General features: G+C 38.5%; 1 protein-coding gene across 2 annotated transcripts in view; it reads right to left on the reverse strand.

The window, feature by feature from the left end:
• Window positions 1-8923: 8923 nt before the first annotated feature.
• CDK12 (cyclin dependent kinase 12) overlaps window positions 8924-18101 on the reverse strand; it is a 41034-nt gene continuing 31856 nt past the window's right edge. Inside the window, exons 11-15 of one of the 2 annotated variants that reach the window (XM_063459098.1) lie at window positions 17953-18084; window positions 17383-17585; window positions 16084-16533; window positions 13524-13581; window positions 10125-10227 (exon numbers count right to left, since the gene is read on the reverse strand). In XM_063459098.1, the coding sequence (XP_063315168.1) occupies window positions 10209-10227; window positions 13524-13581; window positions 16084-16533; window positions 17383-17585; window positions 17953-18084 (862 nt within the window). In that variant the 3' untranslated portion in view covers window positions 10125-10208. Of the gene's footprint in view, window positions 10228-13523; window positions 13582-16083; window positions 16534-17382; window positions 17586-17952; window positions 18085-18101 lie in introns of both variants that reach the window. The other variant, XM_063459097.1, reaches the window with a different exon arrangement.

Genomic DNA, 18101 nt, shown 5'->3' on the forward strand with positions numbered 1-18101 from the left:
CGCCATCCATGACAGGTGTTATGCTGTCCATCACTAGTTTGGAGGAGTGCTTGACTTTTGCCGAGGCTTTGCGGCCGGGGCGTGGGGGTTGAGAAACGGATTGTATCACGACTGACGTAGCAGTCGGAGGGACCATGAGTTGGGCCTGTAGTAATGCTTGGGTAAAAGATTTGGAGATAGAGGAGGACATAATGTCCATGGCAGATGCCAAGGCTTTGGATACAGATTTGGAAACAGTGGTATCCATGATGGCTTGGATTTCCTCTGATGCTGGGAAATCCACCTCATCCCCAGAAGCTACAGGGGGAATACCCAAGACAGTGGGAGGGTTAGCTTGTGTCCCTGAGGGACCAGGCAAGTCATTAGAGGACTGCATATTGGTAACAAAGAACAGGCAATTTGGTATAGGCAAATTTATTACAAGTGGTATGGCAAGGTTAAGTAACCCAGCAACGGACCTTTAGAACACAGATTATATTTAGCAAAAGCAGGCAGTTTGATAGTACTCACTAGATTATTTATGAAAAGTTTGGGAGCAGGTAGAAGGGGGGACCGTCCGCCACAACACTGGACACCAACTCCGATTCAAGGGACGGAGTGGGCGTGTCACGGAGGAAAAGGGCGCGAAAGCGCCGTTTAAAATGGCCGCCGGTGAAATTCCGGCTGAATTGAAGCTTATTGTGGGTTATTGTGGGTTTAAACGTTTGCCGCGAGGCGGCAGAAGAATATGTGGCTCAGCCAGCGCTTGTATTTGTCGTTGGTTACGGCTGTTTACCGCGCTCGGTTAATGAAATTCCGAGCGCGGACACAGCAGCCGAACCGCAAGATGGCCGCCGGAGGCGTCCCTGACGTGGTGCGCATGCGCGGCTGATCAAGATAGTGCCGGGAACCGCGGCGGTTTCACAGAGAAAACCTCCCTAGGATTTGTTGAATCCTAGGGAGTAACAAATATCAAAGAAACTGTGGGCAAATACAGAAAAGGACAGAATAGTTTCTGACAAGCTAAAGTCATATGTGGAACATGAATAAATAGGTAAAATATTTTTTTTATGTATACTAGCGATCAATATGTATGAGAAGCAATCAATATATATATAATTAGCATGTAATCATACACAAATACAGATTCCACAGCCAGAAGCTGAGAGAGTTGTACTTATCTGAGGGAAAGCAGCAAAGAAAGAGGAAATGGTCATCAACGCTCCACCAGCTATATGGAAAGGATGACGCTGATTGGATGATCATGTTGCTAGGCGGACATTGCCTATTTGAAGGCAGATCTGTTTCTAATGTTTTTTTTCAATAATGTTTCTTTGCTGCTGAGGGAAATAAAGAAAGAGTGCAGCATAATAGGAGCCTCCGGGTCTTTAATAAAATTGAATGTGTGGTTTATATGAGATGTTGTAATTGAGTTATATATGGCCACTGAAAAGCATTATAATAACATTTGTAACATTTGATCAACAGCAACTGTTGCTAAACATTGTACCATTAGTATCAATGACAGTTATTAAAACAGCCGAATTAGAATGTAAATCTAAATACTAGATAAGATAATGTATAATATCATGTCATCCTCAACCTAAATGAAGAGAAGGAGATGAATGCGAAAAGATGGACTTGTTAAATGATAACATTTAACAGGTATATCTGCTAAACAATGCATTAAATTCTTTGAGTTTAAAGTACAAGACACTTTGCTCTGTTGTCTAATATGAAGTAATCCCCCCCCCCCCCCCCAAAAAAAATTATAAACATATGTGTATTTATAATGGCATTCTAAATGTATTTTGAATTTAATATATATATGTATATTAATATCAAAATACAGTTAGAACAAATTAAAACGGTTAACTTATTTTTGTAAAATTTATTTTTTTCAATTTAATTATTGGTTATTTTTATTTTATATATATATATATATATATATTTAACCCCTTAAGGACACATGACATGTCATGATTCCCTTTTATTCCAGAAGTTTGGTCCTTAAGGGGTTAAATATAATTGATGTCATTCCATGTGTATTTAATATTAAAATACACTTTTATTAATGGTTTATGTATGTGTATGTGCATATAAAAGTATTGGATCATATATATATATATATATATATATATATATATATATATATATATGATCCAATTACTTTTATTTACTTTTTCTTAACTGTGATTAACTTTATAAACAAATATTGCAGGCATTAGAGAGACTGCCTGAGAGCTCAGAAAGGCCCCCTGCAGGCACTGCATAAGCCGGCTATTCCGGCCATGTGATCGCAATGACCCCACGATCACATGGCCTGGGGGGGGCTGGATTGGGCAAAGGGGTCTGCCTAAGCTCCCAGGCAGACCCCAGGGTCGCGACCTCCATCAGGGCAATGGCAGGGACGTCCTATGCCGCCCGCCAGTATTTAGGACCGCCCCAAAAAGGACGACATAGAACGCCCGCCGTTCTTAAGGGGTTAAAAAGTTTTATGCACCTTTTAGTCTGGCAAATACTGTGTATATATAAATATAGCAAATCCAGTAAACATCTGACTAGGCATGACTTGGCCATTGGGCAAATGCCCGGTTGGCTACGATGCCCATGGGCCAAAACCGAGCAGGGAGCTCATAGGATCTCCCTTGCCGGCTCCATTAGGGTGACGGTACCTAAGCACCAGTTCTGAAAAGGAGCTCTGTGGCCAGTGGGGAGCTCAAAGAAGTCCTTCACCAGCCAGTCCTCTATAAAGCAATGAATTGCTCCCAAATGTGTATCAAAGTATTGCCCAAGGTTACATTACTGATACTTTCCCTTCAGTTTGTATAGCTGGAGGTGCAGAGAAGGTGCCTAACTAAAAGGACCACTAGGGATCAGCACTCCCGCTGCCCGGGTCCAATGTAAGCCAAAGAGAGAGGAATAAACTAGTTAAATAATAATTATAAAATTTTTACCTTCAGCCTCACATTACACACTCTATCCCCCCTACACACAAATCACCAAAAGCATCATCTCAAACCATAGTGCCCTATAAATTAAAAAACAATTGCAAAAATGACCCTGCAACCCCATATCTCAGCCCCTCAGCTTTCCATGTGTCTCAATTACCCCGTCCCCAGGCCCTTCCATATCTTTGTGCCAATTATTTTGATTCAAAATTCAGTCCTTAACGCTCAGCAGTCCAGAATTTAGGCATTTTCCAATTATGTTTCAGGGTAATTACTGACAAAACCTGGACTGTCGGTGAGGCTTGAGCAGTGGTGTAACTACCACGGTCAATCCACAGCACCCAACCGCCTTGATGACCCCTGTGACCATTGGCACACCGGCATCACTTTAGGGCCAGTGCACAGCCGCACCAGCTTAAGTTTTCATGTTTGTCCAGGTTTATACACATTACCCAACTCTGACGTAATATTTTTTTTCAATTTAGAGATGACGAATGTTTTATTTCACCCTGAGGTTTGAACAAGTATTGAATATACTTTATGATAATCAGATACATAATTGTGTGACATCAAGCATTGTTTAGGGTTTTGGTAGCTCTGACTTCCTGTATGTTTATGTATATTAAGTTTTAGCATTTCATAGAAATGTAAAATGTCAGACATTTTTTATTTATCACATATTTAGTAAAAGATTAACTGTTAGCAAGTTACTGAGATTTATGTTAATGTACTGTTGAATAATTTCCATACAATAACAAGACATTAAACCCACAGATCCCCTTTGAATTGTTTACGACAAGTTAATTAAATTAACATATGATTCTATTTTGAGAACTTTAAGCATTGTACAGGTTTTTGGTAGTTTTGACTTCCTGTATGTTTATGTATATTAAGTTTCAACATGGCTTCGTGTGTTTTGTATATTTGATAATATGTAAATGTTTTTGTGTGAGCAGTCACACTATTACAGTATGAATTGCAAATTACTCTCAGTGTGTATAAGAAACTTATTTAGAGATCTATTGTCTTTCTATTTACATGTCCCTCCCACTTACTCTTAAATACTGACCCCAAAGACACAAATACTACCAGAATCTCAAGACCAGCACAGCAAGGAGAAGGCTTTATAACTGCAGGTAAGTCACATACTTAATATCTCTCTAACATTTTCCATCTCCTATATTATTAGCTAAGTTCTCAGGATGTTTCATGCCAGGCCTGGTAATAGATTTGTATTCTGTATCTTTATCATGTGTTTATCATTTAAAAATTATCCTTAAAGGATCACTCCAAATAACAAAGCTTTTCTTAGGTTTCTGAACTGCTTTATGTATGAAGAGGGTGTCCTCATTTTTATTTTATAAAATTGACAATTTCAATAAAAACTTTTATAAATGAATGTTGTTACACCTCCATGGCGGTCATTCAGATATACAGCTCACTGAGAAGTCTGTGATTGGACAGCCGTAGAATGTCAGTGCTAGGGAAGAAGGGGAGGGCTTCCAGTAGCTGCAGATACTAGATCTGCAGATATTGGAATCCAAGAACAAATTAGTAGATATACCATCGAAGAAAATATAATTGGAATTTGTTTTTCATGTTTCTTTGTACAAGTATAAATTTCTGTTAATATAAGAGTGTAAATTTCTCTATTCTATGGCTGGCTGGATCACACATTATATGGGTTGTGAAACTGTCACGTTATCTAATAACTTGCAAATGTCAAGATATATAGCAGTATGGTTCAACATTTTTTTTTTTTTTTTTAATATTAGATATACATTTGTAACTTAATTTCATGAAAATCTCTCTCTCTCTCAGCGATTCCACAATGCCTCTATGTTGGGAACATCCTCAAGCTCCTGAATTTGTACAAAACCCACCACGATTTCTCAGAAAAAATCCCCACACTCCAAAAACATGGCATGCATCACCACCCCAATGGCAAAATAGAAATGGAAGACTAAGGCACGGAGACCCTTCCAACCATCACTGCAATAACCTTAGTGGATCTATGCATTACCAAAGGCACTGGTCTACAAACAACTATTATTGGCAACAACAAACACGGCAAAATCATCAGCAGACATTGGGTTCAACTTATGGCACACCCCAATATCCATCTTACCATCAGAGGCCAGAACCATATTACAGACCTCACAGAAATAGATTCTCTCAGGTGAGGCATTTTATTAGCTTCTTAGTGTGCTTTATTCCCATATACGGGACGTACTTGGAAACCAGAGTAATCTGAATGTACCTTTCCTGTCTAAATACTTTGTTGTTGTTGTTGTTACTATGTACCTACCAGCAGTGGTAACCCATGTCATTGTAGATGCCTTTGTACTATATATTTCATGTCAGGTCGCTTTTACTAAAATGTAGTTGTCTATCGTGTTAGCCAATGATGGTCTGGACCACAGGCGCCTAAAAGGTAGTACCCTGGATGTTTTCAAATCCAATCTTCCATAATGCTTTCTCTGCCTTTAAAAAGGATCTACATTTTAGGAACCCCCACTCTACACAAAGCTATAGCAATTAATGATCTAGTAACATCTAGTTGTTGGTTGTTGTTTTTTTTTTTAAGACACGTGGCTGATGAATTTGTCCGTTAAACAACTTTTTCCAGTTGCCCATAATTCTCACCCGTCTCCCAGTCAGAATACGTGTGGTTAATGGCAATCCTTAAATTCTAGTACTTAATTGACACTTTAAAACCAGCTCGTATATAATAAATACAGGTCGGCTACTAGTGGATGAAATCGATAACAGTGCAACTAAAACAAGAGAGACTGTAAGCTCATTTGAGCAGGGTCCTCTTCAACCTATTGTTCCTGTAAGTTTTCTTGTAATTGTCCTATTTGTAGTTAAATCCCCCCCTCTCGTAATATTGTAAAGCGCTACGGAATCTGTTGTTGCTATACAAATGGCGATATTATTAATAATAATAATACAATTATATATATATATATATATATATATATATATATATAGTCCAAGAAACTCCTACAGTTTGTATCAAACCCTGCAGCCCTGTTAAAGTTATTCTGTTTAGGTATGTTTACTACTGTTTATTCTGTTTAGGTATGTTTACTACTTGTGGTTTGGTACAAGCTTGTTTTAGAAAGCTACACAGCCTTGTAGTTTGTAGCAAACAAATTTAAATGCGATTATATTTTTCTTAATTTTAACTTTGTATTTGCACATTTAGAATGCATAAAAATGGTAAACCCCAGGACAGAGTATCTAATTTAGTACCTAGACTTAGATTGGTTATTGAAAATCTTTACATCTGATCAATTAAATCAGAGATGGTCTCCCCCCCCCATCTCAGCTTATTGAGGCTGACATTTTGGAAGCCAGTTGTTATTTTGTTGTATAGTGGATGTGCCAATGATGCTCTCATGCAGTGACTAATGGTTGGTAGTGTCACCAGATGAGGCAAACCAGTGACGGCAGGACAGGGCAAAGAGTTTCACATTACAACTAAAGCCGTGACTGTTGGGAAACATACAATTAGAAGTGTAGTAAATAGCCATAAAAGTCTTGTAGACCATGAGTACTAAGCAGGTGGCTACTTAGGGGGGAATCGAGAATAAAGTAAATAAAAACTAGGGCATAACTTTTTTTTTTTTTTTTTAAAACACCCTCACGGGCAATGATGGACAATCATGGCACCTCAGATGTTTGTAAACTCCATTTTACTATGTCGTCTAGTCTCAGGACTGGTATGACATATTGCTCACAAACATCTGAGGTGCCAAGGTTGACCATCGTTGCTCTGTATACTCTTATGGTTTACCTGAGAATTCTAATTGGTTTTGTGTTAAAACATTTTTCATGTGATTCTTAATCTCAGGATCATCCATAACACTAACATATCCAAACCATTTTTAAAATTTTTACAGGGTCACTCCACGAAGAAAAACTCGCATAAAAAAGACATCAGTTACTATTACCATCCATCCATGTTAGAGAACCCATGGGCAGAACTGGAGGCCAAATTCATGGAGGAAACAGAGCAAACCTGTTAACCAATTAATGGAGGTTGGTTGTATTTTCAATGACTTGTCATTCTGGAAAGCCTCTACAGCAAGATAAACCTCTATAGGCGTATCTACAGACTTGCATGTACATAAAATAAATATACCATGTTATATTCTGCTTGGAATAGAGAATTCAGTACCTATTATGCAAGTTCCTCCATGACAGTGCTAACGTGCTGCCTCATGGGACGTTGTGGTGTGTGAACCAAGGGACATAATTCCGGACTCTGGTTAGAGAGCCTGTTTTGGCAGTTTGAGGAGTTTGCTAGGTGAGGGATCCTGCGACCATGGTTACGTCAGTGGACTGAGGAAGTTGTGGTGCCTTCTACATTCCTAGTACCTATAAAAGCAGGTTTCACAGACTCTGAAGAGTGGACACAGTCTGCTTTTGTCTACAGAGCCGCATTGCTGCATTTTGTTACGTTAATACCAAATGGTCAGTCCGCTTTTCTTTTTCATATTAATTCTAGGGTCTAGCACTCATCAATTTGTGAAATATAAAACCGTTTTCTTACCTTGTATCAATCTATTGTTATTTCAATTAATCCTGATTGTAGATTTGTTACTAATAAAATATGCAATGTTTTGCACAAAAAAAAGAAAGAATGTTTGGACTCCAGGACAACATTATACAAGGCATAAAAAGGATGAATTCATTGCAATGGAATGCAGAAATGCCTTTGAAATAGGATAGTGGAGTGTACAACGCAATAATCCAATTTAATAAAACAGAGGGGTTATTCACTAACAGTGATAATTGCCCAGAGTTCAAAGTGAATTTAAAGCCAAAGCAACCAAACTGGAAACAGATATTTTCCCCCCAATTTGGATACTTTGGCCTTAACTTTGAAATTCACTTTGCATTCCCAATGGTTCTTAGTTTAGAAAATAACCCCAAACATATTCAATCTCCTTTTGTATGAGATCAAAATATCTTATCTCTAGATTTCTTTTGTACCCATCCTTACAAAAGAAAACTCTGTTTATAGCCATAAAGGCTAAACACAGACTGTTACAGAGTGTGTGTATACATTTGTATTTAATGTTTTAAATGGTCACCTGTCAGTACCAGACAAATCTTCTATTTGGGCTGGAGGCTTCTTTTTGTCTTTTGGGTTTCACGTTTGAGTCATCCATTTTCACTGCAGCAAGTTGTTGAGAGAAGCTCAATCGAGCACAGTTTTATTACTATGCAGTACAGAAAAAAGTTGCTAAAGAGTTGAACACTTCTAAAACATGTATTTCTCTCTTTGCCAAGGATAATGTTTTGCTTTTGAAATGATCAAACCGTTTTAATTACCAGATAAGAGAGTAGGTATATATTTTTCTGGTTTTGTATTTTATTTGCCTATGATCTTCAACAACTTTCTTTTTTAATAAAAAAAAAAAAAAAAAAAAGGTCAAATATTTATGGCGTCACTCAATGAAAATAAAAAGACAAACGTTTGCATCACATTGGCATAGCCTTAAAAATTAATTCATTTTTCTGTGTGTTTATATATACAGATAGATACATACTTGCACACCACCATATATCTATATACACACACTCTAAAGTTATTTTAGAATATAAGAAAGACAGATAATCAGAAGACAAAGAAAAAAAAAAGTGACTTTGAAGACGCAGGCATTTTTATTTTTAAACAAATTCAACCGTATAATTGGCATAGATTTTTCCCTTTATACCTGCTTTAAAAGGTGGATGCTTCTTATATTCTGGCAAATACTGTGTGTATATATAAACATATGTATGCGTATAAATCTATATATAGATACACATGCACACAAAAAGGACATCTGCGTGTTCATTTTCTTTTCTTTCTAGGGGCAAAAATGACTTAGTATTTGTAAAGGAAAACAAATTCAAAAATAAAAGAACTATAGAAAGGAAATGGAACATATGTAGTTCAGCAGTTTGAGAGAGATAGAGAAAAAAAATAAAACAAAACCAAAAAGAACTTAAAATAAAAAGGAAATACATTTGTACACAGCCAGCTGCATTCCTGTAGGTTTTTAAATTACTTAACAGTTCCCCCAGGTTCCCCAAAATTCCCTATTCAGACACCAAAGTAGCCTATAACATGAAAACCCTTGTTATCTCCTCTGGTTACAAAAAGGAATTTAATGAGTATCCTTGTTTTTGCAGTCTGAATTTTAACCGCCTGGTAGAAGCAGTTCCTCCAATAACTGGAGGACAAACATGCCCTAGGGTGAGCACAGGGGGTAAACCAGAGAAACAAACAAAAAAACACAAAAACAAAAAAATAAAGCAAAACAAAAAAATACCAAAACCTACAAACTGGAGGGGTACGCAGGCCAAACGACCAATGAGACTGGAGAGATGCCACACATTCGTAGACATAAGTGACGCAGCAATGCAGCCATTTTCAAACAAGTCCTTCTTTACTTTCAGACTTTAAATATAGCTAACAGATTGCTGCATTGTTGTGTTGATTTAACTGTTGCAGCATGCCCCAACAACCCCATTTTATTTGTACCCCCCCCGCTGGAAAACTGGCAGGAGAGAGGGAGAATGTAATGTACAGTCACTGGACTTCAGTAAGGAACACCTCTTCCACGTCCCCCTCTTGGAGGCACACGGGTGGGAGCCCGGTATGGTTTGCTAAATGCCTGAGATGGTGCCCCCCAGGCCTGGTTTGTTCCTGCTGCTGCTGTCCCAGACCCCAACTCACTGTAGTTTGCAATTTTGGCTTCTTGATAGTGGTGAGAACTGTTACTGCTCCCCTCTAGTCCAGGTGGAGGCACTGTGCCAGAATGTAATCCCAAAGGAATCCGGGTGAACCTGAGGTCTTGGTCCCCTGGAAACTGCAGAGATCCGGTTCCCTGGTAACTACTTGATTCCCCCAGCTGTCCTGGGAATGTCCTACTTTTTACTAGTGCTTGCGGTGAACATTCCCCTAGCAGCTGCCCCGAGTCTCTCTCATCTGGGCCTGCATTAAACACTTCCTCTGACCCATCTGAAGTGTAAGTCCTGGTGGGTAGGGTTCGTGATACGTCTGGAGCCAGTCTATGGGGTTGCCTCTCTCTGCCACCCTTCACGAGGTCTGGCTCTACCTCTTGCTGTGAGAAGAGCTGCAGCAGGGCAGGACTTCCTGCTGGGTTCACATCAGATGCATTGTCTTCTGCAGCAGAGGGCAAAGGTGGTGGACCAGGAGGCTCTGGGGGTCTCTTCTCTGGTGGCAGGATACAGGCTTGACTAGCTGTAGGAGGGTTACTTCGCTTTACAGCATCTTTAAAAAACAGATAAATGAAACAAAGAAGGAGGAGAAAAAAAAAACAACAACACTTGAATACACAGAATCAAACAGTACCAATATTTAAATAAAAAAAAAGTTACTGCATAGTTTTAGGGGGAAATCTAGTTAACATTTAATAATAAAACTAAATTCATGGGGGGGGAGAGGAGGAGGAGACATGCAAGTACATGCAGAACAACTGAAAACACATAGTAAAGACATTTCTAATCTTTTAATTACAAAATAAAGTTTGTGCAATAAAGTTTATTTAACCCCTTAAGGACCAAACTTCTGGAATAAAAGGGAATCATGACGTGTCACATACGTCATGTGTCCTTAAGGGGTTAAAAAAAATAATTAAACTTTTAAAGGGTAACAATCATGTTTTTGTTAAGCACTTTAAATCCATTGCAGAAAAGGCAACCATTTTTTTTTTTTTTTTTTTTAAAGCGTGGTTTATTTTTTTTAAAGGACACTATAGGCACTAACCATTTCATCTCAGCGAATTGGTTATAAAGCATTAAGACATCTTGCAGATTAACATTAAATGAGGGTCCCTGGCCACCCACGACCCGGCCCCTACTGAAGTTATGGCTAAAGCAGGGGTTGCACCCTTCCTTATAGCCATACAAATTCATGACAGCAATGGGCTCTGAGATAGGGTGAAAGAGGACAGCTGACACTCTCAGCCAATCCCAGCTGCCCATGCTATTGCCTTCCTTTTAGCTAAATCAGCACATAGGTGATAAGCTGCTGGTGATTGTAATTTAGTATTAAAAAATGTTTAACGCTGAATAGAAGGATGATGCCAAGGGATTCCAGACACTATAAACACTTCAAAGATATGAAGCCGTTACAGTGTCTGTTTAAACTCCGTACTCGGCATTGGTAAGAGGAAATGTTGAACCCTGGTGAGAGGGAGAGAGTGTATGTATCTTGAAAAAGACCTGTATGGGTCGAAACTTAATTTTTTCCCCCACATGTGAGCCATTAAATCACAGATTTCTAGCCCTGTGAGTGCATTACTTTGTACAAATGTCTACCTAGTCTACACTGATTGCACCAATTCATTTATGTGTTCTTTGGGGAAAGTGTGTGTGTGTGTGTGTGTATCTATATATCTCTTGTACTGCTTACCTTGGTTTCCTGGGTGTTGCAAATTGCAGTAACTCAAACCAAATCTTCACCATAGAACAAAGTCTAACATGTCTTCCCATCTCCAACTACATAGGAAAGTCTGCCAACACTAGCAGAAACCATTGCTAGTGAACCTGTCACCCACAAATGTGTGGATGTTCAGGTATACTTTGGTCAAGAAATAAGAAAGGAATGCATACATTGGCGCAGAACGCTGATATCCACTTAAGTTTAGACCCACTAATGTAATAGCTGCCTGCTAGTAAACTGTCTGGTTGCTTATTTTTAAATAATATATATAAATACAGGTGCAGTGTTCACGCATGTTACATAATAAAACTATTTTGTGTGCGTATAACCCCCTCAAAGTTTGTGTAGGGTAAGAGGTTTAATAAAAATAATACATTAATGGACCAATACAACAAGGATGGATGTCTACCTTACCCAACTGGGGTAAATCCTAAGATAGTAAAGCATATTTTTAAATCAGCCTCAGGGGGGCAGAGTTGAGGATTGACAAAATATTTTTTTTTATTATTATTTTATAGTTCAGGTTTAATAAAGAATGAGAGAAAATAGAGAAAAATGCACCAAATAAAATAAAGTACAGTACATACACGTGAGTGAAATCTCAAAGTGTGTGAGTATAGGTAAAAATAAGGACAAGAGACTACTGACCGTTCAAGCCTATGGTACACCTATTTAAATTAGTGGGGTTGGGGTTGGATAAGTTAAAGGGGATTTGCCCCCCCTCCTTTTGTAACACTTATCAACACAACAAATGACCATCTTTGATAGTATGAAAGTCCTGAAGTTGTCTTTTCTAAGCCCCCCATCATCTGCCTCACAATGTGCACAGACATCATTCAAATTGGAACCAGTATACAGAGTAATAGGGAAACACTGAAATAACCAGTAATAGGAGCAAACCAGATGAGACTTTAAATGGATCGGGCAAAGATTTCCCCTAAAGAAGAGAGTAAGAACTTGGCAAAGACCATTAGCTATTCCTACTTTTTTGCATCTCTAGGTTTCCTCTCTACACACTTTATTGAATCTATGCCAGAGAAATTGATGTTAGCGTACCTTCATACGATCAGTGATTAGCAAGCATCACAAAAGGACAGTAATCATATACTTGCCCTATACCCTATACCCATAACTACAGTAATATAGATAAGTATACACTGGGCTTGAATGGTCTATAGTGACCAATCTTCAGGTCTACCTATATGCACACACGGCTCAAAATTCCAATTTGCCACCAGCCATTGGTTAAGTGAAAATTTAGCCCAGCAGAGTAGAAATTCATCCTTGGTGAGTAAGCATAGACCAGGGGCAGGCAACCTTTGGCATTCCAGATGTTGTGGATTACATCTCACCTGCTGCTTTGCTAGCATTATGAATGTATGAGCATTATGGGAGATGTAGTCTAAAACATCTGGAGTGCCAAGAATTGCCAACCACTTCCAAAGGCCTTCTGGGCTCACAGTAGCGAGTATCTTTTAATCATGGCTAGCAACACAGGACCTGAAATTTTAAATTCTGCTCACAAACCGAGGTTTCATTTATTGTGAGGTTTATTTTATGTGTGATGTAGTGTGAATTTTTTGTTTTGTTTTTTCTCTCTTTTTAAAAAAAATAAAAAAATAATTTATAAAGTAATTGGAATCTTACATTTATTCTTTTCCTCTCAATCCTCAACTCTGCTGCTTTTTGGCTTATTCATTCATTTCAATTTGGAAGGGGGTGTTTATTGTGTTGTTTAGACCTGTGTAAGATCATAAAATTTAGGATTATGAAACGTGTATTGTATTTGGGTACAGCCGTGTACCAAGCCCATCCACTGGTATAATGACGTTTTTCATCGAAATAAAGTGTAAATTGGCTTGTATAACAAAAACACCGACCATTAAGTGCTGTTTATTTTGTGATGTAAATGCTATGTGATGGTATTAGTGTTGCACTGTTTAAAAAGCAATGAGATAGAAAACAAGAGAAAATGATTCATTTATAATGAAAAATCTATTCACTTAAATATACAAGGATATTTCTGACCTCACTGCCAGATATAAATACTGTATTTTGTGACTAATGTTCAGAAAGGGGAAATGGATTGTAAAACTTGCAAATTTTTCAAAATAGATTCATACTCCAAAATTGTTACTTTTGCCCCTTGTGCAGCTTTGAGTTTTTCTTTTTTCCATGTGCCTGTATAAGATTGCAAAGAAATGAATGTGCATCAAGGCCTTGTGTATAATGCAATGGTTTACTATTGTCTATGGGACTCTGTATCTTATCGGATTGATATATTTATGAATGTTCAAATTAATATTTGGGAAACATTTGTATATAGGTATCAATATTAAAAGCATTTAAACGATTTTGTTAACCTTTAGGGTATTAGAAAACAAGTTGTTTGTCCCTAAATATAAACATTTTGCACCTACATAGATCATAGTACAGAAGGTTATGACAGTTTATGCTTTCTGTAGCGATAACTTACCCAATTTATTGTTTGATTGAAGTTTAAAATGTCATACTGGTCTGGGGTATTTGCTTGGGTGGATTAATTTTGTGCCTTATATAGTGTTTGTTTTGTGTTTTGTTTAAGGAGACAGATGCATTTTATAGTTATTAGGACATCTGAAGAAATTTTTAGGTTTAAATTTTTATGTATCAAAGGAATTAAAAGTTTCCTTAGATCAAATCAAAACTGATTAATTAATAAGATGCAGAGACCTTGCTAGCCACAATACCAGACATACATAGTTAAGTACACACAATCATTTCTAATCAACAGAACACTCCCATCCAACAGCTGGTGGCCAACACACAATCCTACACATAGAGTATGCACTCCTACACACACACACACACACTACCAACAGGATTCATGCACTCTTACACACACAAAAGGGGTAACAAGTGGCACACACACTCCTATATCTCTCCCCCCCACCTCGCCACACACACACCTTCACCCACCGAACACTAGTTAGACACAAAAAAAAATTTCCAAGTGTATATACACAAATGGCCGTGCACACAAACCTCAATATACTCAGAAACCTGGCATAACTAGGAGGAAGTAATATTTATATTTAATTTTTAATAGCTGTATAAATTCAAGAGGTTGCGCCAGAGTTCAATGTCGTTTTTCCACAGGAACACAATGAGACAGCCATTGTAACTTATGGGGGCTAGACATCGAGACCTTTTGATCTCAATTGACCACAAGGAAGAAGAGAACTTCTTCTCTGTCAGGTGCCATTCCAGGTGACTAGCTGCTATGGAATTATCAAGACATGGTGTACTGAGATGAAGAGTAATGTAAAATGGTGACACAGAAAATTAGGGCAGTGGTTTTAAAAGTGATGATGCAAAGTTTGTTTTAGCAGATGATTAAAACCATAATATCGAACAGAAGGTTAATGATACCCAGTCTTGAACACTGAAAGTGAGTTACATAATGTGCTAATGTGATATTTTGAAGAGCATGGCAATGCCAATTGTTCAACAGGGTAGCTGATAAAGCTAAAGAAAGGCAAGGACAATGCAGGGGAAGAAAGACACAGACAAGGTTTTAGGAAACATAGGGGCTGTGGGTTATGTATTGTAAAACCACTATAAGCAGAACTAAGTCGGTGCAGCTGTAAAGGATTGGAGATTCAGGGTTATATTTCACTCCATATAACAATAAATGTCAACAATTTGAGGACTTGAATGGAAAGTGTATAGTAAGTTTGGGTGAACAGCCCCCATCTTTGGGTTTATCATAACAGACTGTAAAATAACTGGGGATAATGGCTACTGAAGGAGTAGACATTTTTGGAGCTTCTGCACCAGGAACATGTTTACCTGGCTATCTCCCAGATAAATGCTGTATACCAGGGATGCCCCAAAAGGTAGATCCCCCAGATGCTGTAGGGCAACTCCCATGATGCTTTGCATGTCTTTAGAATAATAAAGCATCATGGAAGCTGTAGTTTTAAAACGTGGGGATCTACCTTTTGGGCACCCCTGCTATATAGCATCACATCCCCTTTAAATTTAGCAAGGGAGAAGGATGGTAAATTATACTAATGTGCACAATTGTCAAGCATTGCACATTTACACAGTGTGTGAATATAAACTTGTGAAGGGAATGATGGAGGCAGCTTTGTATACCCATAGTGAGAAGCTCATCTCAATACAGAGTAGTTCCGTGCATTATATACTAAAGATGATTTTTAAATCGCTGGAAAGGGCACCAAAAAGAAAATAGAGGGTTTAAGAAATGTATATAATTATGTAAGTGTGTATGTTCTGGTGTATAGTGATTCATCTGTCCATTATGTTTAGAGAGTACATACAAATTAAGAATATAGTGAGACGGGAGAGAATGGTTAAAACAAAGAGGGAAAATTCGTAAACCGAAAATACTTAGTGAGAGTGAACAATCCAAATAATCATAAAATTAATGGTGAATTTTAATTTTTGCAGTTTATTATAAACCAAAATACAAGTATTTTCTTCTGTAATCTCCACTAGCTTTGCTGTAAAGGCAGACCTTCATCTCCCACACAGTGAGTCTGAAGGCCACTAGTGCACAGAAGAGATGGGAGGATTTTTTTTTTTTTTAATGAGTAATTTTCTCCTATAACGCATTTGAAACACCACCCCTGCATGCAATGTGGACTAGATGGTAAACTCAGGGTGACCAGAATTTACCTGTGTCATCCTCCATCTCTTCCTTTTCATTTTGTTGCTGTTCTTCTACAATTACTTCTTCGGGTTCAGGTGGTGCTGCGAGAATGCTTCCACTCTGCTCTCCATTGCTCTCTCCGGGGGCCTCCACAACTTCCTGGGGGTTCATTAACTGGCTAAGGAGGACGGCTAGAACATTCTGTACCTCTCCCTGAGTTTCAGCCTCACTGGAGTCCACTTGGTCCTGAGCTGAAGAATCTTTAGAAGCCTCTTCATCTGGATTTGAAGGGCCAGCAGTCAAGGCTGTGATGGACTGATTTAAAGCTTCCAGCTGCTGCTGCATGTCTGGATTCGACTGAACGTTTAGCAGCTGGGATATCTGGGTGACACTGAGGTCAGTCTGGCTTTGAAGAAGGTTCAGCAGGATGGCCAGTTCGCTCTGATTGAGCTGTTGTGTGATATCCCCGAGAATCGCTGCAGACAAGGAACAAGTAAGCAAATATATAAAAAAAAAAAAAAGAAAAGAAGTGGTACATTTCCAATAAAGTGCAATCTCCAACCCTTCCCCCCATGTGAGCTAAACAATCCCAAATATTTATAGAACTCAAGAGGAAGAATCTAAACTCTCCTTTGATGACAGCTTGACAGATGTTCCCATTGACAACCATCTAACAAATAAAAAGCTGTGCTGCACAAATTTAGGGACACTTAAGCATCATTAAATCTGTGGTCTTTTCAGACATTACGGAGCAAGAGGTCCACTGCAGTGTCTCCTTACACATAGAACTGAGGCTCAGAGATGTGCTACATAATTCTATAAACACTTGCCCAGATGTATTTCAGTCCCCAGCCACAGTTACACAGAGGACCTGCAGAGTGATTCAGCAGCAGCAAGTGATTTGTATTTATTTCTAATGCATTATACAAATGGGTGTGACTCACTTTTACAAAAAAAAATATAACATGGGAAGCATTTTGTTCTATTGAGACCTTGATTCTTTCAAAATGGACACATTCTTTGAAAAGAACGCTTTTATAATAATAATAATAAGTTATAAATAAATGATAACATGGTGGCGTTTGAAACTCTGAGAATGTAAAGGAGCAGCAGCTCTGGCTGTTTTGTTTTAGGTATATGAAAAAGATTTCAGGTTCTCAGAAACAGTAATGTTTTACATTGTCCCAAACAAGGGACAGCATGTATGCACCAAATCCACTACATTAGGTTGTGGTGCGTAGAGTATCCCTTTAAATGTGTTCTCATGACACTAAACAATAACCTACAAAATACTCTTGTTGACTTGATAACAGTTCTCTGCTTACACAGATCAGTGGGTACGGTCTCCACCTTCGCTGGCTGCGGGGGGGCTGGGCTGCTGTTCCTTACAGGGTCTGTACCCTGTGGTGCTACATTCTCTTTCCGTGGAGCTTTGATGGCAGGAGGTTCATCGATAATGATGCCGCTCTGACGCTGCCTTCTGCGTTTCTTACTCCACAGTTCATGACAATCCTGCCAGGAGGGGAGACTAGAAGAGAGGCAATTACATTATAGGCTCTGCTTGTGTGTTCATAACTGTTCAATACCAGCCATATACAAAACAAGGTAAAGAGGCTTACAAAAACAAATTACATGTTATTCACTATTATAAAGATTACAAACAAGTAATATAACATGATATAATGCGCAAAAATATTCACTATTATTGACTGACGCCAGGTACTTCCCAACATGGACAAAGCTCATTGCAGGAACCAGCAACCCATGAGGCTTTGCAGCACTGGGGAGTATTATTTATATCAAATATTCCTTTAAGAAGGATGAGGATAAAGGATGAGGATAAAGGTACATCTTTTTATATTCCCCTTTAGGTAAAGTAAGTTCAAGGCTCTTACTCTGGAGGGGCCATTTTGTCGACGTCTACATCTTTGAGAAAGTCACTCTGTAGTGCCTGCTCAGCGGTGCAGCGCTTGCTGGGATCCAAAGTGAGCATGTAGTCCAGCAAATCCAAAGCAGGCGTGGGAATGCTGTTCAACAAGAAAGG

The sequence above is a fragment of the Pelobates fuscus genome, chromosome 6 (genome assembly GCF_036172605.1).
Source record: "Pelobates fuscus isolate aPelFus1 chromosome 6, aPelFus1.pri, whole genome shotgun sequence".
Classification (NCBI taxonomy): Eukaryota; Metazoa; Chordata; class Amphibia; order Anura; family Pelobatidae; genus Pelobates; species Pelobates fuscus.